The sequence below is a fragment of the Aulonocara sp. 'chitande type north' Nkhata Bay genome, linkage group LG20 (genome assembly GCF_057382095.1).
Source record: "Aulonocara sp. 'chitande type north' Nkhata Bay isolate Kocher_YH1m ecotype deep benthic linkage group LG20, A_spYH_male_GT1.1, whole genome shotgun sequence".
Classification (NCBI taxonomy): domain Eukaryota; kingdom Metazoa; phylum Chordata; class Actinopteri; order Cichliformes; family Cichlidae; genus Aulonocara; species Aulonocara sp. 'chitande type north' Nkhata Bay.
Genome location: NC_141363.1, coordinates 35516943 through 35543098, shown reverse-complemented (window position 1 = coordinate 35543098; position 26156 = coordinate 35516943). Strand labels below are relative to the sequence as shown.

At 39.2% G+C, this 26156-nt stretch overlaps 2 protein-coding genes across 10 annotated transcripts; one reads left to right on the top strand and one right to left on the bottom strand.

Annotated features, from left to right (window-relative positions):
* Window positions 1-1635: 1635 nt before the first annotated feature.
* Window positions 1636-5778, top strand: tnfrsf9a (tumor necrosis factor receptor superfamily, member 9a). Its single transcript, XM_086278004.1, has 7 exons — window positions 1636-2031; window positions 2618-2737; window positions 2861-2998; window positions 3094-3166; window positions 3274-3386; window positions 3469-3627; window positions 3726-5778. Exons 1-7 carry the CDS (start codon window positions 1905-1907, stop codon window positions 3845-3847), a joined length of 852 nt encoding a protein of 283 aa, XP_086134130.1. The 5' UTR covers window positions 1636-1904; the 3' UTR covers window positions 3848-5778.
* Window positions 2065-25063, bottom strand: ccdc187 (coiled-coil domain containing 187). Of its 9 annotated transcripts, none has more exons than XM_086277989.1 (14): window positions 20949-21561; window positions 20352-20416; window positions 18229-18291; window positions 17454-17592; window positions 17178-17268; window positions 16612-16644; window positions 11307-11385; window positions 9482-10801; window positions 8860-8981; window positions 8682-8753; window positions 8464-8598; window positions 8225-8319; window positions 8046-8140; window positions 2066-7965 (listed from the first exon to the last, which is right to left on the bottom strand). In XM_086277989.1, exons 1-14 carry the CDS (start codon window positions 21134-21136, stop codon window positions 7817-7819), a joined length of 2646 nt encoding a protein of 881 aa, XP_086134115.1. In that variant the 5' UTR covers window positions 21137-21561; the 3' UTR covers window positions 2066-7816. The 9 variants fall into 9 exon arrangements, with proteins under 9 accessions (XP_086134114.1, XP_086134115.1, XP_086134121.1 ...); XM_086277992.1 differs by lacking the exons at window positions 20352-20416; window positions 20949-21561 and adding exons at window positions 24072-24167; window positions 24932-25063 and having other exon boundaries at window positions 2068-7965; XM_086277991.1 differs by lacking the exons at window positions 20352-20416; window positions 20949-21561 and adding exons at window positions 24072-24167; window positions 24464-24806 and having other exon boundaries at window positions 2068-7965.
* Window positions 25064-26156: the final 1093 nt, after the last annotated feature.

Sequence of the window (26156 nt, the reverse complement as noted above, 5' to 3'; positions counted from 1 at the left end):
AGTATTTCCCGAGCCGCTATGTAAATTTGGGACGGGGTTTTACTGTGCTTCATTGCTGAATTTTTTTAAAGAGGAGGTTGAGGAGTAAATGTGGGAAGGGTTTCTTAGGGTGCGTTGGCAGATGAGGTACATACGCAGTCTCACACCACGCGCGCACTTTGACGTGACGACGCTATCGCTCGAGTGTGATGCATTAGAAAGTCAAAGGCCTCGTCTGCGAATGTCACGAAGTATCATATGATAGTGAGATGTTACAGTCATGACTCAGCAGACAAACGTTATGTGCGTGTATTTATTTGGTTCGTTTTTCCCCCTTCGCACTTAAATTGTTAGTTTGAATTTAAGCATGAAGATGAGCTAGAAGATCCCCAGATATGTAATCACCTGACACCTCATCATTTGTCAGCAAATTCCCAGTGTTTTCCCAAACTCACACCACTTACTGTAAGGAAACGGTTCCTTTTTCAAAGGAAGTAAGTCCTGCTGAGTTTGGGAATCGCTATACACAATTGAACAAAGGCACCTGAAAACAAAGGTCACTTTTAAAAGCACCACTTTCATTTTAGAAGAAATATTCTTACAACACTTTTAATTTCATTTTCTACCTGAATATTTGCCACGTGTGTTGTCTAATACAAGTGTTAGCCACCAGACACATAATGATCTTCTGAAGAGTCCGTGAGGGGGGGAATTTCGAGACATTTTCAATGCCCTTTAAATAAACTTGTGATTCTGGGCATGATGTCTTGTCCTATGACTCATCTGTTAAATAACAATGACGCGTTCTCTGTTGTGAATAAAATCGTATTTTAACAATTGTTTACTTAAATTAAAAAAAAGTTTTATGCTGTACATTTTCTTTAATTTCACCTCAATTTTGCATTTCTTCAGTGTATATTGTATGTATACTATGATGCCATGACTCCCACGAGGAAGACAATGGTATTGGCATCCTTAAGCTTTGTTTATAAAACCGTATAGACAAAATAAAGTCCAGGAGATTAAGTAAAAATAAAAAAATAAAAAAAATCCCCCTTTATGACTGTTTCCCCGTTAGAGACAAAACAGAAAAGTTACGATGAAGATAAAATCCCTTTTATTTCTATTGTAGCGTGATAACAAAGCCTTTCCACGACAGGTAGTTAAGTCTAATGCTTTATTGTGAGACAATATACTGCGTAAATGCACTCAAATAGAAGCAAAAGCTTCTAGAAAGTAAAGCTGCTATTTGAATTAACTTCACATTTGCAGGTGGAGAACTTGACTGTGCTGTTGTAAACACATTGCGGCGATTGCATCTAAGTTCCAGGAAATCTAGTTTAGCCCTAGTTCAGACATTTCTATGAAGAACAGAACAGATTTGAACGGTCGTTCAAGTTTGAAGGCATGCATAACACGACATTATCACGGCTTTATTTGGTTACTGGTAGAGGAAAAGAAACGAATATTGTAATCTGACTGAGCAAAGTTTCGCTTTTCTTTTTCCTACAGCCAGCGACAACTTTATATCTTGGTATCTCTTTGTGTATTTTGAATGAATTCATTTATTTTTAATAAATACATCGTAGTTGTATAAAGACAAAAAACTGTCTATGCATGTAGATGAATTGTACCATGCTGAGTCACACCGTTGTGACACGCCCCCCCCCCGTCCCCCGCGACAACACTTTTTATAAGCGCTCAGCTGGCAAGAGGGTTAAAAACCTTTCTGACTGCTGAAGTCGCAACTATACAGTCTGCTTAATATGAGTGCAGAGCGCAGAACGATGCTCACACAGATTTAGGTAAAGAGAAAAGCCGAATTAGTGCCGCGTGGAAGAGATACCTGGAATAATTCTTCGATTGGATTAAATCAACTCTCTCCTGGAGTGGCTGTATCATCTTCAAGGCTGGGAAGCTGAAGTATGGCTGCAATCGCCTGGCTGATCGTTCTCTTTTTGGGCATCCGCATCCAGTGCAGTGTTGTGGAGATGGGCTGCAAGGAATGGGCGCTAAAGGGGAACGATGTTTGCTGTAACAGCTGTCACCCAGGTAATAAAGAAAAAAAAAGATCCAGAATCTCATAAAAGTTTGCAGATAGACTCTACATTTATTAGTTTTTTTTACAGATGTGCAGCTTTTTTGTTTGTTTGTTTTTAACGGCGCTCTTTTGAATTAAACTACATTTACAGTTTAGCCTACTGTATATTCACGAGTGAGATAAAAGAAGTCTTTTCTTCCACATTATTAAACCCAGCTATTATCTTTGGATGTTGAAAAAAAAAAGTTGAGACTGTTTTCCAACCTTTGAGGAGTTCCTCTGCGGTGGCCACATGCAACCAAAGATAGTTTCAGTGGTTTTTCACCTAATCCACAACAAAGGCAAGGATGATGCAGCTGATATATCCAATCATTGGGAAATGTCACTGACAGAATTTGTCAGTTTCATTCCTGTACATCCAGTGTAAGAGCAGTAAATATAGTTATTAGAGTTCAAAGTTTTCTAGAAACCCCAATCTTATAACTTATGAACCTTAAAAAGGAAATCTTTTGTCATTTATTAAGATGCATTATAGCTTTGATGGAGCCAGTGTCACTGAAATTTATGTGTATTTTACTCCCTTGCTTATTTTTGCAGGAAATCACCTAGTCGAGGAGTGTGGTAAAACCCCAAAAGAACTTTGTAAACCCTGTGAGCCCGGGACCTATACAGTGCACCCTAAAAAATACAGCTGTAACCCTTGTACACAGTGTGTAGGTATGTTGGTGCATTAATTAAGTCACAACCATATAAGAGCATTTCATCAGCAGTGTATTAAATTCTGGGCTAATATAGATTTCTGTAGTACTACAAGAGCTTTTAATCTTTTTGTATGTTTAGGTGCTCAGGTCCTTCTACAAGCCTGCACTGCCACAACTGATACCAAGTGTGGCTGTAGAGAAGGACTTACTTGTGGTGATGAACGTTGTTCCTTCTGTGTGAAGACGTGTGAAAAAGGCTTCGAACCTACAGTTAATCGTAAGTAAAAGTACAAATAATAAGCTTTTAACTTTAGTCCAGACACTACACATGTTGGCTTAAATGGCAAATCAACACACTGACTGTCTCCACAGGTGACTGCAGAAAATGTCCAAATGGAACATATAACGACAAAGTTCACCAGAAGTGCAAACCCTGGAGTACCAAGTAAGATAATACCCTTTACTAAACACCACCATGTTTTACAGTAATAAAACACTTGATAAATCCCAGAAAAGTCACAGGGAATCTTTTGTCACGCTTGTTTCTCCCAGGTGCTCCAATCCAAATGAGCAGATTGTGGTCAAAGGAGATGCATTAAATGACATTAAGTGTGTTCCAGTTATACCTAAGGCAACACGTGGCCAAGAAGTTAAACCTGACTCTGGTAAGTCATGATTTTTTTTCCTCTTATCATACTGCTTCAGTTCTGATCTAAAGTTGACTATAACAGTGCTGTTTTGAAACAGATGCTCAAGACCCGATATGGCCACTGTTTGTTATCATTGGCATACTTGTCTTGTTCCCCGTCACCATCATCATTATCATGATCGTAGCTGTGAAAAACCTCCAGAAAAGAAAGAAGACAAAAAAGAGAATTCATGAAAAAATCATTGTAAATCCTACAGGTAATTTCTCTTGCATTTCATGATTAGGTAATATATCACCTGAATCATAGTGATTAACTATTTTAATTGCTTACTTTTTCCCTCTTTTTCTCCTTCAGATGATCCCAGGACATTAATTGCAATAGAGTGCAGTTTCCATGAGGCTCAGCAGGAACAGGGCAGCACTTGCAGCTCAGAGTCACTGGACTCTAAGGACTCTTCAGAGCAGCTGATTGCATGAATGGAATGCCCTGGGCTAGAAAGCCGCATGGAAGTAGCTTTTTCCTTTAAGGAAACAGGATTTTACAGCTAAAATGGGATTCTTCGTTCTTCATACTGAGCCACTTTTTGTTTTTTTAAATGTCTTTGTTATACCAAGTTGCTTAGGCCAGCTGTCTTTATTTTAGAACAGCATAAGCTACTGTGTAAAAAGGCCTAAGAGGACAAAACAAACTGTAACATCATGCTCAGTTTTAACAACTGGATACAGTTTCAGTGATCCTTCAATAACACAGTCTGTTGAAACAAGAGGAAGGGGAATTCTGAGAGGGGAAAGAAGAAAGTGGACTTAACAATAGGTTATTCACCATGTAAATTCTAACAGCAGGCTGGTTTTTTGCCATCTTGAAATGTGAACACAGTCATGAAATAACAATCAACAAAAGCTAGCCTTTTTGCCATTACGTTTTTAAACTGCATTCAAAGTTCAGTCTACTTGCCCCAGTACACTGTAAAACAGCTGTAGTCAGTAAGAGTATGATAGACAGTCATTAATCTGTTATTTGGACGCCTGAGTGGTAAAACTGCCAAGTATTGCTCAGTTTGAAAATACGACGTGGGTGAGTGTGCAAGTGGGTGTAACAGACTGATTTTAGTCATATTACTTTCTGAGCCTTTATATTACCTCCCAGTAGTATGGTTTTACATATGCTCAAAGCCTCAACATAACATAGCAACCTACCTGCTGTTTATGGCAGTTTTGTTGTTTTAATTGTTTTATCTGTTGGTCATTTACAGTTTGTCTTTTTTTTTTTTTATAATTATTATTTGTTAAATTGTGAAAATAGGTAGCTAGACTCATTATTGCACGTAGCCTCTTCCACTCCACTGAACTTTACCAGGAACTATATGGACTTTCCAACTGTTGCTTAACTGGTCAAAAAAAGCCCAGTGAAGGGACTTCCCTATTTTAAGTAGATAAAGCTACGATTCAAGATGAAGCACTAGGGAGACCTATTAGTGAAATACTGAGTGTACAGAATGGTTCACAAATGAAAGGTAAAAATCGTTCAGCTGTGACAATCACTGAGCATGTTAAGGCACGCTGTATGACTAAGTGTTTATCAGATCAAGTATGCGTTCAACAGGTCAGAATAAAAACAAAAATGAAATGCTCTAAAGCTTAGTAACACAATTGCGAAAATCTTTCAGTATTCCTCACGAGTGCCACATGGGAAATCCACCAATTATCGCTGTAACTCTTGAATGTCTTGGGAAATCCTGTGAACAAATATGCTTGACTAATGTAAATGACATGCAAGCTAAACCCAGGGGCCAAGCGGAAACCCCCCAGAGAGAGTAGAGTAGAGTGCGTTACTTTTAGTTTCTTCTAGAACAGCAGAGTGGGCAGCAAGATTAGACCAAACGTTTTTTTGTTTTGTTTTTTAATTCTATTGCTCCCCTGGTCTGTAAAAGGCAAGTGTTTCTTCATGGAACATTTGAGAAATATACTGTGTGGGCTTTGCCTGAAAACGTTTACCCACGCCTATAGTAATAGAGCAGCGTATGAGTCACCTCTCCAACAAAGCAAAATCAGTTAAAGACTTCAAAGTTCACAGGTGGCGCAGTGAAAAAGTGTTAACATTACAGTACAGTCATACAGTGACATTTTAATACGACTGCAGCACTTTATTATACCTGCTGAATATTACCTGATGAATGTCATGTACTTTTGGTTTGAATGTATAATTTTGTCTCACGGTGGTTTCCTATAAAATGTCTTCAGCTGTCTAAAGTACTGTATAAAACTGATTATATGTATTTTTACACTGTACTTACATCTCATTTTTGAACAAGCAATAAAGATTGTATTTATTATGTACAGAATAGTTGCAGTCATGGTGTCGTATTTCAGTTGTGTAAAGAAAAGAGTTTAAATGTGGCAGCAAGAACAACATACACAAAACAAAAAGAGAGACCAATAAATAGTAATACATGCATCAAAATTATTTCCAGTCACTTCTGTTAGATTCCTGTTTGGCATTAGGAATAGTGTTAAAGTGACCTGGTAAAACATGCAAGTGTTTTAGTTCAAAGTCTGTCTTTGGTGTTGGATTTCAGAGATTGCGAAATGTAGTTGTAAGCTCCAAAAGGTAATAGTAGCAGCTAAGCTTCATGTAGCTATAGCATAGAGCTATAGTTTTATTTATTCCATGAGCTGTCAGCAAGAGTATAATGAACTTCCTCGTTCGAGTGGGAAATAATTACATTTAATTTTGACTTCTTTCACTACCACTATGTTAATGTGATCCAGTTTTACAACTTCTGGGATTTCCATCTATAAAAAGTAAACAAAGTTAGTTTGATTGTCGTTGGATAACAGCAAACATGACAAGAACTGCTTTGAAACAAGATTACTTTGTCACTATTTCTTTGTAAAGATTAACGTTCACATGCTTCTGGAGATTCCCCCAAGAAATAGAGTGGAGGAAATAATTATTTGCTCCCCTGCTGAATTTGTACATTTACTCACTTAAGAGGAAATTAACAGTCTCTAATTTTTATGGTAGCTTCATTTTAATGGAGAGCAACAGAATCTCAACCAAAAATACAGAGGATCGGTTGATCCTCTACAACCAATCCAGAATTCTGGCTCCCACAGATTGCCTATATCCCCGCACATACAGGCAATTACAATCCGTCAATCAATTACAGACACTGGCAATCTGATGTGTATAAAACAAACCTGTCCACAGAATCAATTTCAAAGTTTTCACCACCATGGACAAGACCAAAGAGCTGTCAGAGGAAGTTACTGACCAGACTGTAGACCTAACACAAGGCTGGAATGGACTACAAGACTATCAGCAAGAAGCTTAGTGAGAAGGTAAAAACAGTTGTGCGACTATTCAGAAGTGGAATAAAATGACATGGGAGAAAGTGCTGCGGTCAGATGAAGCCAAAATCAAATTCTTTGGCATCAACTTGACCAACTGTGTTTGGAGGTAAAGAAACTGAGTGTGATCCAAAGAACACCATACTTACAACAAGTATGGAGGTGTAAATATTATGCTTTGGGGCTGTTTTCCTGCTAAAAGTACAGACAACTTGACTGCAATAACAGGGAAATGGACAGGGCCAAGTACTGTGAAGGTTTTGGATGAGAACCTCTTTCCCTCAGCTAGAACACTGAAGAGGGGTTGTGAATGGATCTACCAATTTGACAAGCACTCAAAACATATCGCCAAGGCAACAAAGGGGTGGTTAAAGAAGAAGCATATTAAGGTCATGGAGTGGCCTAACAAGTCTCCAGACCTCAATCCAATCTGTGGAGGGAGGGAGGGAACTGAAGCTTCAAGTTGCAAAGCATTTTATAACTTTTATATAATGTGTTTTTTCTGGATTTTTGTTAATATTTTGTTTCACTCCATTAAAATAAAATTACCATAAAATAAAAACTGTTCATATCTTCATAAGTGAGCAAACTTACAAATTCACCATGGGTTCAAATAATTATTTTTCCCACATTATACCTAGTTTAGACATAATTTCTTTAGGGATTATTAAAGTATTCTGATTCAGACAATGGGATGAAGTTATATACTAGGTGGCAGAACATAGAAGTCTACTTGGATGGTTTAGTGTATTTGTAATGTAAATAAAGTGTAGGCACAACTTGGGGAGGACTGAGAGATCCAGCTGACAGTATACTGGTTAACTACATATAAAATACAATACAATAACAAACCCAACATTTCCCTTTAGCATTTATAAAAGCCATGATTTTAAAATGTTGTCTTTACTCAATCGAGAATCTAAAAAGTCTCCTTATTCCACTGCTCTAAAAAAAAGTGCTAGTAGGGGCAGCTGAGTGAATGCTATTCGTGTCAGTTTTAACCCTAAAATAATAAGCAATGAGAACTCTAGCTGAACTGATTAAGTGTTTTAAAAGAAACGGTGTATGGCCTACAGCAGAACACAGTGTTGGAGATCACTGTTGCTTGCAGTTCTCCTTCTTCTCTTTGGATTTACTTCGTCCTGATTTGTCTGTTTGACGCTTTGTTGGCGGAATAAATGTAGGCTCCTCAAGCATTTCATTTAGACCTGACTGTGGCACAGGAAGGGGCTGAGTAGCTGGACCTACAATGGAGGAAAAGGAACTGTCAAGTTATTGTTTCAACAGTTTCAACAGTGGTTTTATTTCAGTTCAGTTCAAATACCCATTTGTCCCATTTGGAGGCTCATTGTGCCTTGCCTCCTCGCCTGGAAGGTTGGATCCAATTCCTCTGCAATGTTTCTAATCTGCTGGGCTGATCTATAAATGTAGCAGCTATAAGTCACCATATTTTTGAAATATCAGACATACAGCATTAATTAAGAGATTTAACTTGTTAATTACGGTGTAGTGGTGGTGGGACTTGGCGGAAGGTTCTCTGGAGAGCAGTCCTCAGTCGGGGAAGGAAAGCCCTCTGAGTCAAGTCTCTCTCGTTGGACCTGAAATGAACAAAGAGGTTTCTCAGCTTGTTTAAAACCTCTGCTGGCAGAAGCACCCAATAAAGACCTTTCACACATATGCATAACAGGTCTGTGTATATGTTTGTCTTTGTCTTGAATTCCTAACCACATGTTCAAACAAACCTGTCTCTCTCTTGCAGCTCGTCTGTCATGATGATTTATCATCGCCCTATGCTCACGCCAAGACTCAGGTCCTTCCAGCTCACGAGATCTACGCTTTGATTTAATTTCTTGTTTCTGCATGAATCGTGCAATTTCCTACACAAAAAAAGGCATGATCTTACTAATCAGTTGGATGTTAAATAAACGGATACTGATGACATGTCAGTTTATCATTCCACCTCATCCTGTGCCACTTGTGCTACTCTGAAGTCCCCGTCTGGATAAGGACAACGTTGAGATGGCTGAGAGTTCTGTGAGGAAACAGAAAGTAAATGTTCAGATCAACAAACCAAACTTCTGTTTTTCTGCTAACCTTCTAAACTACAGTGTTTCATGTTAAATTCTTGGATCAGTTACCCTCCCAAACAGCTTTTCCTCTTCCTCCTGTAGCTTGAGGGCCAGTTCTTCATCTTCTAAAACCTGCTGCAGCTCCCCCAGGCTCAGATTAGTTTCACTCAGCTCTGGTTGAAGTGGTGCTCCTAAAGATGAAGTTTGACAGTGTCAAATTCACAGAAAATTGAGCAACTGTGATGATGATGAGCACATGATTTGTTAAAAAAAAAAAAAAAAAAAAACCATCACCCATTAATCATTCAAGTTTACCGAAAGAGTCGGGGAAAGGTTATTTACAATGACATTTGAAATGACAGCACAAGGTGAAAAGATGCAAAATGAAAGCAACTCCCTGGAATTAATTATCTTACAACCCTCAAGATGAAAAGAAAAAAAAAAGAATTAGAAGAAGGAAAAGTAGAGAATTAAAGTACAAAGCAAAGACTATTTTAGACCACTGATTTTGTAGATATGAAACAGGGAAACGTCCCACTTCAGTAAGGAATCAAGACACCACTAAAGCCCAAGTCCAGATAAGGGGATGATTAAGGGAAGATGAGAGGAGCAGATGTACACAGAGAGGGACAGCACCATGCTGGAAGCTTTCCCTCTGCAGATTAGAGTTGGCTGCAGGTCTAAGTGTTACCTGCTGCTGTGCGCCTTGACCTATCCCTGGTTGAAGCCCTGCTGCTGGTGCTGAGACTTTGGCTACGTCCTGGGGCTCTTCGGCGGGGTACATTTATTCTCCTCTCCACGTCTTGCTCCTCCTCTGAGCTTAAGCTTTCTTCTGCGGTCCTGTGTAAATGCCTCCGCTCGCTTGCTGCCCTCCTGACTCTATAATTATTTACATTCCTCTCTCCCCTCTCATCATTGTTACTCCACCTTCTACTGCCTTGTCTTTCTCTTTTAGAAAGGTCTGAGTCCCTTCTCCTAATCTCATAAATCTCTCCATTATCATGATGCCTGTCTCGGTCTTCTCTGTGATCTCTCCCACTGTTCTCTCGGTATGACAATCTCTTCCTCTCCCTAATATCTCCATGGAAACTGTGCCTCGTGGAAGCAGCTCTGTGGAAGGCTCTCTGATGTGGTTGGGAGTCGCCGCAGGAGACCTCACTCCCATGAAACACCTGGCTGTCTCTGCTTTGAGGCCTTATTTGCAGTGGCGCCCCATTGCCACCAAGCTTCACAGGCACACCCCTCTCTTTGAGGACACGGGCCAGCATCTTCCACACTTGGCTGCTTTCACTCTGCTCCCTGCGAGAGCTCCTCTTATCATCTCGAAAACGGACGTGTTTGTCAGGGCTGTCCTTGTAGCTCCAGGTCTTTGCAAAGTCTCTGTTGCTGTGTGTATCCCTGTCATGCAGCCGAACAGATTCACTCTGACTGCGTCGCTTTTCTCTAAACTCGACTAACTGAGAGCCTGGATCCTGACCTCTGATATCATACTCAGCTCTGTACTTCCTCTCTTTATCCTGATTCCTAGGCCTCCCTTCATTCAGATCACCATTTTCATAAAAGTCCTCGTCCCACTCTTCTCTCTCCTCCCTGAACTCGTCTGAGAATGTTCTACGAGAGTAAACTCTTCTGCAATTTCTCTCTTGTGGCTGATGTAAAGATGCCCGCTGTCGAGCAGGTGCAGTGTTGAATCTTTCATTCAGCCTCTGGGACCAAACAGAGAGCTGTTCAGAGAAAACTGTGTCCGAGTCATCTGAATTTTCACACAAAGGCTCTCTCAATTCACTCCTAATTTGCCTAATGGAATTGGGGTGTCCTTGATTTGACCATGAAGTTGTATTTTTCTGAGCTGCTAACCCCCTTGGGGAGTTAGTCTGAGGCCCAGTTATGTCTGAGTGAGAAGTAGATGATCGCCACCTGGTGGTGGTGCTGGGGTACTGCTCTTCCCCCTGGCAAACGCTGTTGTGTGTGTGCTGTTGTAGGGATAGCAGTGCAGGGTCACTTGTGCTGCCTTTGGCAATGCCAAACATGCAAACAAAAAAGGGTGGGTGGGTGAGTCTGTTAGTGATTATTATTAATGATGAGGTAACACAGCAATACAATCTACAATTAGTATAAATGGATGAAATATAACTGACATATTTCCATGCATTTACATACAAGAATGAGCCCTGCAAATGCTGTAAATGTAATTCCATGCGTTAAAGACAATATCAAAACAAACATGAGAGCAAGTAAGAAAAAAAAAACCATGAAGATATTCATGAACAAATGAGCAACTTTTTTGTTCATGGCCTTGTAGTATCTGTGGTGAGTGATTTAAATACAGCTGCAGTAATGATCACAAGCAGAGCCAAGAATGTTTAGTAAGAAGCTAAATAATGCCAGGTTGTGTCCTATAGTATAACAAAGCCTTCTGCAAACCACTAAAAATATCAAAAAACCCCAAAACATTTTATTTAAACAATGTGAAAATTTCTAAACAACCTTCATAACTATATACAATAAAGCTTTACCTTCACTATGGCTCCCTGACCCTCTACTTCGTCTCCTGATACTCTCCTCTTCCTCTTCTTGCAACCGTTTGGCAATTTCCTGTGGAAACAAGGCCAGTGTGTACACAAATATGACTTTCAGCAGATAAAATGATCTCTTCCATCAAATAAGCACTTAATCAAAGATATTTTTCTATTTTCCAGTTTAGTTTTCAACAAGATTCACCAACAACATGTAAGGCATTTCTATAAAATAATGTGAAGAATGACAGAATCTTTTAGTGTATGACATAGTAAAAAAAACAAACAAAAAAAACCAAGAGCAAATAAAAGACTAAATTATAAAACAAAAAACAAAAAAACTGAGCTTCCCCGATTAAAAGAATGACACAATAAATGGTCGGGTTACACTGATGTGGAACTATGAGTCGACATAACTGCAAGAATGAGGCTCCACATACATTGTACCCTTTTCCACCAACAGAGGGCAATATAACATAGATAAAATCAACAGCTGCAATTTGACAATGAAGGAAAATCTTATCCATGAATTAATATATCCCATATGGATGATTTTGCTTTTGTTCATAATGTAGCAGAGAGCTGTCTTGGGCTCCAGATATTCCTTCGTCGGTTTAAACCTCACACCACTCTTTAAACTCGCGTAGCTCCTTTAGATTTGCTCTCATTGGTGAGGTAACAACCAAAATGGACCAAAACCTTAGACCACATTTTTACATGAAGACAGGAATCTTACTAGATTGGACATGCAGAGTTATGTTGGGGGATCTGATACTGCTGTGAGGTGATGTGACATCTTAATAGCAGTCATTTAACTAATTCTGTTCTGGGTGGCCAGAGACACCACAGGATTTAGAACTCTGACTGAATAGAACCTGTAAGAAAAAATTAAGAAAAAGTAAACTTTTACAGCAGAAGCAGATCAATGCCACTGCTCCACTTGAAGTAACACTGTCACAGGGGATTGTCTGGTCTTACCAGAGCAGCTGTGTGTCTCTACGGTCCAGCTTCAATGTATCTGAGTGCTACTTTTTTGTGCTACCAATAAATCATCAAAATTCAACCAGTGAATTCTATGAGATTTCCCTCTGTGGGCAGCATTTACAACATAAATCATAAGCAAAAGCAAGCACAGCTGCTTTTGCCTTGCAATCAGGACATTTGTGTGAGCCACTTTGCCAGCATCAGCAGACAATCAGCAGCTTGCCATGGCAGGTTAGGCGTGCAGTGCCACAGGGATCTGGCATTTAAAAGTGCACAGCCTGATGCCTTCTGTTCCTTAATTAAAGACACGATCTACAGGGAGGCAAATATTTAATCAACACCTCTGATCTCCCTGTCATTATGGAAAGCAAGCTAACGTGTGCGCTAATAGTCCATCATTTGATCCCCACGTCAACACTCATAAAAAGAAAATACTGCAGAGCCAAAAAAGTAAACTAGGGTTTACATTTAATGTAAAGTGTAAACCACAGAGTTCAAACCCAACCCCTTTACTAATGATCAAGGAATTTTATAGCCCTCTATGACCTCACACCCTCCAAACAAGGAGCTTTTGTACACAGCCTTCTCCAAAAAGGAAACTGCCATGTAGAGAAAATATTTTGCTGTAGTAGCCATGTGAAACAGACAACCAGGCCAGCTGGAGAGTTTTCATGGCTGAGTCGATGACTTTTTCCAGCACAATAGACTTCTCGTTTCTCAGTGACACCATTCATGTTATTCAAAGAATCAGATGAATTTCTTTTTGGTAAAGCAAGTTATACAAAATGCATCAAGACAGCATCATTGAGGAGGGCAGGATTTGCCTTGTGTGTGAACATTCAAACACCGTGGGAGTGGTGATTGATGAGAACCATCTGGTTGGACAACCATGTTTTGGCTGCAAGATGAATTGTTTTTGTATTTACAGCTCTGTAGAGGTTCACTTCCATACCATAAACAGGAGATAGATACATGTAAAAACAGCTATCCAAGCATTATATTTATATTGCAAACTTGGATTTGTAACCAGATGGTCATGCTCATGTTTGTTTATATTAAAACTAGATGTACAGCACTGTGTAAGCATCTTGAGCCACGGCTGATTTCTTTTATAGCTTGTGTCTAAGGAGACAAACTTCACACGAGCAATTTCAGAGGAATGTTTTTTGTTTGTTAAGCCATTTAACATTTACTTGTAAATCACTGAAGCATAAAAAAGAGACCAAAGTGAAGGGAGGAATAAAGAGCTTATTTTAATTTGAATCTTTAGGCACTTTGTTACTAGCAGCCTGTCACAAAAGCACATCAACTGTTGCCATTTTGTTAGCATGATAAAAAAATGTCAAAGATAACAAAGTTTGATAGCATAAAATAATATTTTTGTACTGATTACCAAGGGCACGGAGTATCTTGGGATGGTGTGCAAAGTGTCCTTAAAAAAAACACACTGAGAAAACTAAAGTGGAGACAAGAGAAGTTACACATCTGCTACTTTGATCTGAAAAGCTGAAAGACATGTCTTCAAGAAATAGGGGGAAAAAAATCCAGCAAAAACCTGACACATGACTTTGATGCATGGCCCTTCAGTTGATCCGTGTAGTGTTCACTGAGGCCACCTAGAAATGGTCTCAGTGGAAGCGTGGCTGTCAAAAAGCCATTCATAAAGAAAGGGAAAAGGCTTAAGAATGCCAAATTACACAAGAACTAGACTAAAATAAAATGAGTGGCAGGAAGTCCTATGGAGAGATAAACCAAATCTTAATATTTTGGTTCTACAGGAGATCAGGACAGAAGGATAACAGTGAGTGTCTACAGTGTCTAAAACACAGTGGATGCGCTGTCATGGTTAGAGTTTTGATGTAATTATGAATGCAGAAAATTACTGTTCGTTTTTGATCCAGCATGCAACACCATCTGGAAAGCATCTGAATGGGAATAGCTTTATTTATTTTTTAAAATCATGACACTGATGCCAATCACAGTGCATAAAAGCATAGCTAGATTGAAAAACAGACAATAGCGTCTCAGAACCCAGATCTCAACATTATTAAAACATTGTGGCAGAAAACGGAACAAGAGGAAGCCAACATCCAAAGAAGGGCTTTAAATGTCCTTCAATGGAGAACTATTCCTGAAGACTACTTACAGAAATTACAAGAAAGCTCGCCTAAGAGAGTTAAGGATGTGTTGAAAAAAAGGTGGTCATACCAAAAACTGACTTTTAAGCTTCTTAAAACTGCACAAAATCTGTTTTTGCCTTATACACTGCATTTCAAAAATATGCTTAAATTGCAGCATCTATTTCCCAGGAAAATGTAAAGAAATGAGGGTCGAGCCTTTTGCATAATACCGTATTTTATGAACAGATACACCTTGTACATCTTTGAGGCTATACTCAGGTCAAATAGTGATTCATCTAAATGATAATGTCATCATGCTATCGAGTTCACATCGACACGTCATAAAATGCATAATTTGTTAAACCAATAAGCACTAAAAGCAAAGTGCAGCTATGGATAATAGACATGGCACTAATTTTGCAAATATCAGTTGATAAACTAAGGAACTGAACTTGATCATAGTATTAGTTAGTTGTTAATTTCATGGCAACGCTAACGAAATGATCAGGAGATCGCTGATGTCATAGGTTTCTTTTTCCCAAGATCATAAATGTAAGTACAAAGTTTCATAGCAATACATTTCTGTTGAAATATTTTCAGTCAGAAGTAATATTCCTATACATAGAGCTAATGGGGCTAAAACATTCAAGCCATCATTCTGTAATAGAGTTTATTAGAATCTAAATGATTTATTTAGAGATTAAAATATTAAACAACAAAATTGAGAATACGACAGTGTGCAAGTTTTGCATGACTAAATGCGCACATATGAATGCATTCTGGATAAAGCGCTTGCTGGTCCATGTCTGGAGCTAAGCACCGGTGAAACTGCTTGAGCCATCATCGCTTGAACGACTGTGCTAAACAGCTGACCGTGCTTTTAAAGCCCTCTTTTGGAGCGATGGATGCACCCGAGGCCCAGAGCAGCACTTTGCTGCCAGTGGGATTCATTATTTACTCAGTTAGTCCTAAGTGTGAGCAGAATGAGCCATATGATACTCCCTGTAACAGGCGCATAATTAAATGATATATAAATACATCCTAAGTGCCATAAATGCCTATGAGTCCCTGTGCTGTGTGTGAATTCACTGACTTTAAAAGGGGAATGCCAGTGGTATTAATTTACCTTTTACCATCACTAAATCCTATAAAAAAAAAGATTTTTCCTTACTTTTCACCTGATTTTTTTCACATTGTTTTGTAAGTTTGTATGCATATCATACAAAAAAAGTTAAAAAAATATATATTTGTGCTATCCCTTTTAACAAAAGAAAGAAATGCTCATACTTCCAAGGACAGACGGGAAACGAGTATCTCTCCAAGTATTAGTTTGTGCTGAAGGTAAACTTGTTCATACAGTATCCTGTTCTGCTCTGGTTACTGCCAGCAACTTGATGCCCATGGAAAAGGATTTGTTCCTCTTTCAGGAACAAATCCCTCACAATATTTTACTTTGCAAAGTTTGCTGTCAAGGTTTTTTATCTTATTATCAGGGGAACCGTTCAGTTCGGAGTTAATACCATGGAGCTTTTAAATTAAAAATGACAAAAATGAGTGGCTGGTAGAGGAAAACTAATTTTCTACTTTGCACATCTTTCATTCAAGGATCACGTCTATATCTTCTAGAATAGTCTATAGTGGTTTGAACTTGACTTGACTTTAAAACTATAGATTTGCACAAGAAAGAGATACACATTAAGAAATACATTTAAAATACAAATGCATGCTCATGCTACTGTATTGTTTGACCTGTGTGCGCTGTGACATTAAAATGATGATATTATAAGGCGTTTAAGGTGAATAAATGCAAAAAAGGGTAATTTTAGCCTACTGCTGATTGATTACTAGGCAACATGAAGACACGAGAGATCATGTATAATTCAGCTTTTATGTATATGAATGAGATATAATTATTTTGAAACTGAAATAACAGAAAACAGGTAAAAAAAAACAGGTTCTTTTAGAACATTAGCAGGTCGCTGCCAGGTAATATATTATGATGACATCAGGATAAATATAACTGAAAATTTGTGGATATAAATCAGATACTACTGTCATGAAAACTATCATAAAAATGATAAAATACTTTCATAAAGTGTTATAGGGACAGTAATGCTGAAAACAGATTATTTTATCCCGTTGCTAGTTACAACATCACAATATCTGATATAGATAAGAACCTTCATGGGCCTAAGATGTACCTGTGTGCCAAGTTTGGATGCTCTCCTGATCATCTAGGGAGGTGTTGGCGGTCACACACACATAAAAAATGAACATGCAGAAAGACAGAGAGAGATTTTGTATATTATAGTAAGATGAGCTTACCAGCCATGTAGTATTATAACACTAGTACACTTTCCATCAAAGTCAACTGAGCTAAAGATAAGATTTTTTTTTAAAATCAAATATGTTCAAAGTTACCAAACCTAACAGGTTTCTCCCTATTTGGTTAAATGCATGACAGCTCATGGTTAAGCTCCCCAGTTAACCTAGGCTATAGCGAGCATGGGTGCTAAGGTAAATAACCCATTTAAGGTTATGATAAAGTTCCAATATTTGGGTAAACCCTTTGAGATGTATGCATCATCTCATTTCAAAGGGGTCCAACCAGACTCTTCTTATCTCCATAAAGGTAGATTTATTTTTTTGAATGTTGGGTACTGTAAAAGAAGATTAAATACACATTGCTTTTTAAAAAAAAAATATTTATGCACAGGTTGGTAATAAAATATGCTATGTAAGCAAAGAGATGTGAGTAAAAGCTCACCTCATCATCCAGCTCCCTCCTCTGAGCCTCCTCAGCACATCTCTGGAGTTCTTCCTGAATCACACGGGCGTACTCAAAGTCCTGCTCCTCTCTACAAAGCAGTCGCAGAAGAAAATTACTTCTCATATTTGTGATTTATGGATACAATAATCAACATAACATGCAGCAAAGTAAAAGAAGACATAAATTTGTGCAATAAATTTCCATGCAGTCGCGTAAGGGTTGCATGTAGCACAGTGTGGTTATTGCAGGAGTGTGCTTTGAGGAGTCACCTACAGTTGTCTGGAGGCCTGTCTCTGAAGGGCACTCTGCTGGGCCTGCTGCTCCTCCTCTTCATCCTGCAGCTTCTTGGCTACACGGATGTCATTCTGCACAAGCTGGTTCTTCTGAATGTTGGTGGTATAGTATTGCTCGACTGTAAGTGCAAGGCAGAGAAAAGGGGAGATAGTAAGGCAACGTGCAATGCAAGTATCAAAAGGGACCGTATTTGATCTATTACATATGAATTAATATTTACTATATTGCATTTGAACTTTAAATCTGTTTTCATTTTAAATCATTATGAATGTTTTGATTATCTGAAACATGGTTTGCTGCATGCCAGCTCTTCAGTGATGACACTTTCGAGGAATCTTAAAAATACATACCAAATTGTATGGCTTTTTTTTTTTTTTTACAAAGATGTACAGAGACACCACAGCAGCAACCAAAAAGGCTTTCATGGAAATACATATGTATATGTTATGTAGTACATATACATCTGTGCGAGAGTTGACACTTATTGAAAAGTGTTCATAAAATTTTGGTTGCGTAATTAAAATACTCGAGGGAGCTGTTGTTTTGGATTGCATTATTTGGCACACCAGTGCAATTCTAAAGTCCTTGGCAAGTCTGCAGCATAACACTGCGGTTGTGAATACTTCAGGAAAAGATGAACCCAACATACAGTGGTGGTTCACTGAGACAGAATGGAGTGCAGCTCACATAATAGAAGTTAGTAGACGCTTGCACAGTATGCAGCTGTCAAATAGCTGCTTAACTTTGTACTTACTCTCCTGCTCTTGCAGGTTGTGTGCCAGCGCTCCATCCTCCAGCACAGCAAAACACTGGCACACTGAAACAATAGACAACAGCAACATTTACAAACAGTTACAAAGTGCTCACAAATGAATGAAGGGGTGGGATACAAGTGTTTAATAAAGTGAGGAGTTCTCAGAGGCTGACGATTACTAAAACAACAGAAAACCGACAGCAGTCAGGAATGGATGTCAATGGCTCCATCGAAAAACAAAAGCTAAGCCTTTGGATGAACTGTGCTGCTTTTGGTCCAACAGTCTGTCCAAAGGGAAACAATAGGATACAAGTGCTGTGTGTTATGATGGATGTTTACACGACACAGACAAAAGCAGAGGAGTGTCCCTTTAAACTGGAAAAAGCAACCGTCCACCACTCTGGCATCACTGTTAAATACATGAAAGGATCTTATAAAATGTTTATAGCAGGGTAGCTGCATTTCAGAGAAAGATTCAAGTGCCCAAAATTAGCAGTCACAGACTTTTAGAGCAAAATAGCAGCTCCACCGTCCTGAGCGATGCTCATGTGCTACACGTGTGTGTGAGCAGCTTTTAACAGTAACAGCAGTACAACACACAAAGTCATTCGCTCATTGTTAAAAGGATGCTAAGAGATGCCGAGATGCATGCTTTTCTTTCACTTATGTGCTCACTATGCCTACCAAATGAATATGCAAAGTTTAAGAGCAGCTGACTGCAAACCTTTAAGTTATTGCAGATGGTACAAATGTACAGTGTGTCGAATGAAAGCTGTAAGGCTGACATAAATCCAAAGGCTTTAACTACAAGCTTGCTGTATTACAACTCTGTCTGGTACTCCATATCAAGCCACAAGTCTTTCATATCCTGTGATCCAATAGTCTGGCCACCTGCTGCTAGATATGTCATTAGTGAACTCTCACCAGAGAATGCTGCAAAGACTAGCACTTTAACATAGACTTAAGAACATAAGAATTATACAATTGTTATTCTAATCTAAACTATAAACATATTAAGTGCTTACTGTAGTCCTTAATGAGGCACAGTAGCTTCTTATCGGTATTTAAAGATCTCGCAAACAAACTCAAACGTTACTCAGGAGAAAATGAACACAGACAGCAGCATTGTGGCTTAGATGTTTCTCCAACTCTTCCATTTCTCCACTCACACAGCTTACAGTGACCCCGCCAAAACCGCTTACCGGTAGCTACCTAATAGATTTTCATCAGGGAACCCAGAGAGTTGCTTTTTCGTACAATGGAGGCTTCTAAATAGCAAAAGAACGACAGAGGACAGTGTCTAAGAGGAGATTTAGCTCACTGCTGAAAACCTTTCATGCTGAGCCAGAGACTGGGCCAATTAAAAACACCTGTCCTTCTGCTAATCCATCCACTGAGCCCAACACAGCGGGCTGTGTAACGGTTGTGGAGACAATGGCTCCACAAATGTTGCACACATGCTTTCAGTTGTTTAAGATAACCTGATTAGCTTGTGAAAGCTTAAAATTTATATGCAGGCTATAACACATTTTACATTGATATTGTTGTTTTTTGTTTTTTTTTATTCTTTTAGCCTTTTTTAGGATATATAGACAGATAATATTTCTAAACTTTCAGGAAAACCTAGTAGTGATATATACTGCTTGGACAATTGGGTACACCAGCATGAGCTTACATACTATCAAAGCTACTCAATTTCTGATGCTTGTAAGTTTTTAGACTGAGAGACACTTCTAATGCTCTTCCTTCTAGCCCTGTGACAGATTGGTAAAGTCTGTACCCAGGCAGCTGTGACCATAAGTTGAATAAGTGGATGGACAGATGTCCAGGAAAATGTTACCTTTAACCACAGCCTCAAAATAAACACATAACTGTCAACAAAAAATTATTAATATGAGCGGGTATAAAAAAAAAAAAAAAAAGAATTTGTGCCAGGGCTGTTGTGTTAAATTGCACTGGATTGTTCAGGGGTCAGGTTGCCACTTGCTTGAGGATGCTTAATGGAGAGCAGCGTGTTATTATTAAAGGTGTATAGACAAATGAAGTACACATTTACCCCAAAAAAAAAAAAAAAAAAAAAAGGTTTTAAATAAAAGGCAGACAGATCTCTGAAATGTACTTACTATCTGGAGATGTATTAGATGGTAATACTGATGACGACAACAAGTTGGTGGAGTCGACATTCATTCTAATAGGGATATATTAGGATTACAGGACAGCAGGTGAATACAAATATAACATCAGGTGTTTGATCCATTCCAAGCTTGAAGAATGTTTCAAGACATTCATTCATATCTAACTCATACCTATCTAAATATGCATTCCTCTCGCATTTTGTTGAACTTTATCTTGACCACTAACGCCTAATCCTATAATGCTTATAACAATTTTCTTCATTTATACAAAACACAATTGTATCCAACGTTTTATAGACAATCAAAGGCTCTTCCTTGTTTGACAATAGGACAGTAAAAAAAAAACAACAACAAAAAAAAACAACCTGCTAAGAAGAAGTCTCTGAGGAGTAGGTTTCAATCTAGAGAGGCTCAACTGTCACAGGCCATGAAAATCACCCAGACAGCACAAAGCCCCAAAGGAAGCCTCTTTACAACACGAACGACCCTACAAGCCTACACTGAGAATTTTACCAAAACAGACATGCATTACCACTTACACCTGTCGCTGAGCTTAAGAGACTATCCGCTAAATGGATCTCTAACCTGCCCTTATGGGTCCAGTCTGCCGGTGAGGAGGGTTTAAGTCGAAGGATTGATTTTATCCGACGGTACAAAATGACAAGTCCAAACAATTTACTCTTCGAATCCAACGAAGAAAGAAGAGCAAAGCGGAAAATGAGGGGAAAATGAAAGAAATGACAGTCTTCTCTGGCATGAGCATGGATGTGCATGTGGGTGTGTCTGCATTGTGGGCGAACTTGTTTTTCCACAGCACTGCTATAGGGGTTGGAAACAGAGACTTCACAATTGTTACTTCTAAACAGGTTTTGTGAAACAAGGTGTGAGACACTCAGAGCCACCAATCCCCCCCAAAAAACATATGCTCAGTGTGACTGCAGGCAATCCAACTGTAAGCTTCTTAATGAAGGTCCTTAATGGGGTTGTGTCTGTTTTCTAAGAGGATAGTGAATCAAAGATCCAGCAGGGAAAAAAAATTAATGCTACGTTTGGAAAAAACAAGGATAAGATCCACTGAGAGTGAGAAAGAGTACAAAGCAAAAACATAATGTAAAAAAAGCAAAAAAATAAACAAAAAAAAGCCTGAGTCAGCATCACTGTATAGCACAGAGCTCCCCACTAGTTTGACTTTTGTAATATCCAATTTTTAAGCAAGAACCTACCACGGCTATGACCTTAAAGCCTAGACAGTCGTATGGAAAAGTCTGTTTTCCATACATTTAAATGCATTTTTTTCAACTGCAACCTTCACTCATAATACAGAAACACATAGGTGAATGTATTTTTATTAGCGCACTAACAGCCGATCTTCCAAAACAAAATTATGCAGATCATGTCTATGATCCAGCGCGCAGGAACAGCCGCTCAAACACAGACAGAGATATTTCACTTTCATCTTCACAGCTACTTGGATAGCAGCAGTTGCAAATGCCTGCCAAACAAAGAAACCGGCTAAAGGAGAAATGACAAGGGTTCTATTTTCAGCCAAAATCCCCCACTGACCGCCCACATGCTCTCTCCTCTCGCTCCCTTCCTCTCTGGACTGTTCTGCTCTCCTCCTCACTGCTTTTTCTGCACAAGATTCCACCACGAAGTGCCTGGCCATCCCACAGATCTTTGTGTTGTGCTATAAACGCAGCATACTGGGCCAAATAACTCCTGAACTAGACCAGTTTGTCAGGGAGAACAAAGAGAGGTGAGGGTATTGGGACTCTGGGTCAGTTGGTGAGAGTGAAATTAGGAATGAGGGGGAGGTGGGGGGGGAATTCCTCTGGGAGCTGCATTCCCTCAGCACATCAGGCTATATCAGGAGCAGGAGAGGAGGGAAAAAACAGGAACTGATAAGGGGTGCAGTGGAAACAAAGAAAGCTGACTTTGCCGGGGCTCTTAAATGGTGAGGAAAGTGAAGGTGGAAAGGGACAAGGGAAACTTTGGCTCTTAGGAAAAAGGAAGCATATGCATGCACAAAAGAACACAAAGTAAACCATCGCAGAACTAAAAAGAGAAAATGTCTCTCTGGTAAAAAAGATAATGGATAAAGAAAAAAAAAATCAGTGACCAGACAGATGATTTACATACTGCAATTGCCTCATTGACAAGTTTATAGGTGCTATTACTGGCTTTGTTTGTGCACTGGCCCCTGCTCAATAAAGCATAAAAATGCTAAGCTGCACAGTGTGCCCTTTGTGTGTGGAAACAAGAGTGGAGTGCTGAATTATCTCCCTTGATAAAAAGACTCGCAGACCTACTTCTATCCCATTCATTAGCTTGGACATGCCAAAGAATGAGTCTTCACTGAGGCGACAGCTTACAAGTTCCTAACCTGTGAATGTTTCCACACTTACATGCAAGCAGATAAAAATCAATTTAGCGTCATTTTCTTCAGAGTCATTTTAAGCTATAGATTGAAAATTATTCAGCACAATACATTTAAAATGTTTTAAACAAATATGAATTTATTGTCTAGCATATTCAGTATAGTTAGAGAAGCTAAAAAAAACAAGCACATAATTGTGAGTATTTTGCAGAGCACCTTCATCTGAGCTGAATTCCCATTTCTTTCCCATGGATTCACATATCCCGGCTATCTCATTCTTTGCTCTTATCTGCATCCAGCATGCCAGTTCTGTCACTCATGAGATCAATCTCTGTAAAGCAATGCAACATGACCCTTTGTACACAACAACTTTGTACTCCAGCCTTATTTTACCTGGCTTTAGTCTTTCCTGTGTGGTTGCTCTCCCAAACTCTATACGCTCAGCCTTTTGGGGGATTGACTGCGCACATAAAAATGACTGGTTCAAATAAAGCTTGGACAAAGAGGTTTTGTTACCTTTTATAATGCTTGCATTTGCTTGTTATTTCTGGCCGTGCAATAATTAAAAATGGTTTTGTTTTTAAGATTGGGCAAACTAACCCCTACTTAGAAAATGCTGGTTAAAAATATTTTTGTCCTGGTGATTTTCCTTTGGTGAAAGGCCAGACCAACCTGTTGCAGGGAAAAACCCTGCTCATACTTCAGTTGTTTGAACAGCGTTAATGATGCGCACGTTTCCTTTGTTAGATAGTGATTCATAAAAGACGATCAGTTCTTTTTAGATGCTTAGTACATTTGAACAATTATTAAACTTGATTGAAATATCATCAGATCACTGTGTGTTTATTTTTTTCTCGTGACTTCATACAAAGCAATTCAATTTGACTGCAATAAATAGACTAGAGTTTTTTAGATTTCCTAACAGACAATTCGGTACCAGCTTTATTCCTGTTACCATGCAGCACAGCACTTAAATCTGCACTGTCTGCTGCATCAGCCACAACACACAACAAGACACTTCTTATCCGATGTAGATACAGAGCACTGATTTAAGTTAGTCATAACACAAAAATGAGAGGATACAAAGTGGTCGCTCTCATTCTCTCTCAAACAGAAGGGTAGACAAGTCTGCTCTTAGCTAGAGTGTCAATAAAAACTCTTACGGGCTCCATGTCTGTAGCTCAGTAAGTGCCCATGATCTCTAACCTGCATGTATAGAGGCTAAACACGCACACACACAAAGCTTTTCTCCAGACATACAAAGAACCACTTTTCTCTTGAACTTTCTATAGCTGCTAAAGTTGGGTCTGTGTGGGAGTGTATAAGCCTACCTTCTTGGACACGTGGAAGGTTGGATTGGTCAATCTCCAGCTCTGCCATCACTGTCCTCCCTGTGCCCTTAAAGCCTCATGATGATACAGAAGACTCTGGCAACAGAAAGAAATTGGTTCTTAATTAACATACAGCAAAATTAAGAAGCAATGAGTTTCCACGCCAGACAACCATAGTGAACTCGAACCTCAAATAAAACATTTGGTAATAAACATACTGAACAGATATTAACCCACTAATATTCGCCCACAGAGCTGATTACTCACTAACTAGCTGAGATCAATGGCTACCAGGAGCAACGCTACTGTTGCCATTAACTAAAGGTTAGAATGTAATGTAAACATAATTTGAAGGCCACTTGCAGAACAAAGTAAAATAACAGCAGCCCTACCTGTTCCCAGCACGCAGCCGCCCACGCACACACTGCAGTGTTGTGTTTGTACACAGCCTATTCAACAAGTACCAAACATGACAGCGAAGTGTCAACTTTGGAGTCGCTCGCACTTCTCCCTCCCTCTCTCCTTTCCTGTTTCTCTGTCTGTGCTACAAACTATGCAAAATGTCACGAGCACACTTGACCGTTTCTAACGCCTCTACTTTGGGTGTGAATTTTAAGCGAAAGCAGAGGTACTTGTTCATCACAGAAACAAAGACCCGTAGACTCGTGATGGTAAGCCAGGGCGGACAAACTTAGCCCACAGTCTGTCGCTCCGGCTGCTGCTTCTTCGCAGCTCCTGTTCGGCAACAGTGTGGGCGGTTAAAAGATGCTGCCTTTACGTGCAAACCGAAACTCGGGCTCTCGTCTATCACGAGCCACGGTATCTTAATAAAAATTCAAATGTATTGCCAAATGTTTTACCAGCTCTTTCATTCCAGGAAAAGCCCGTTTTCTTCGGTGGCAGAGGCAGAGGCAGGATAAAAGGTCGGTATAGAAAATAATAATAATAATAATACTGTAAGGAAAGAAGAGCTCAATTCAGGCCAAAGGTGATTATGAATTCAGATGGGACACGTGGTAGCAGGACACTGAAGTTGGTGACACCCATCTTGTATACTATTAAAGCTCCAGTAATGCTGTCCAGGCCTAAGCATACATAGTTGTTCAGCGAGTGAATATGTATTTTTCAACAGTCCTTGAAGGCATCTCAAATGTTCCAATTGCTCACATTTTCCAGAGCGGCATAGGCTATACTTTACTATGTATTCTTTTTATTGCTGTAGTTTGAATATAGTAGGCTGTGTTTATTGGTTTCATTGCAAAGCATGGAGATGGGAAAGAACGGAAAGACATTTGAGAGAGGGAGCTGAGGAAGGAATCTATCTGTCGAATTCAAAGCTGATAATTAATTTCACTCAACATCTGCTTCAAGAAAAAAAAAAAACTAGATTTGTGCAGAAATAATAGGCAGAACTAACATTTCCTGCAGTGTACAGATAATAAGCCAGACTGACAGTTTTAAGACTGATAATATTGGAGAGAGACAGCTCTGACTAAGAATACGATTCCCCCCTTAGAAATACATTTAAACCCAATTTACTGGTAATGTGTAAAATGACAACTATTAAACGTAACGTTTCTAAACGTAACGATGCCCTCTGCTGGCTGCGTTTGTGCCGCTGAAATATTGGCAAGTTAGAAAGAAATCTCTGGTCTCGTAGTTGAAAAGGATGGCAATGTTTGGATTGTTATAACTTGTTGATGTGAGGCGTAGTTTTAAGATGCATGATTTTCAGGAGGTTTAGACAGTCCGATGTTTTCAGGGATAAAGGTTGGTAAATAAGGGCATATTAACCAAAAAACAAACAAGCATGGGAATCAGATCAAGAAGAAGAAGAATTCAACTTGAGAGTATCAAAGAAATAAACAGATGGAGAGAAAGAGATTGGGCTGGAGGGGGTCTCATTCAATTCAACTAGCACATGGCGTTTCCACCTGGTGGTGACCACATTTTTAGCAGGTGTTAAGCCAGCGAAAAGCATCTTTCTAGACTTTGTGTGGTGCATGAAAAGTAGTCACCCGAGGCTATTCCCATACCATGAAATAAAAGGCGTCACTTGTGTCTACGAGCCTCTTTCTCTGTATG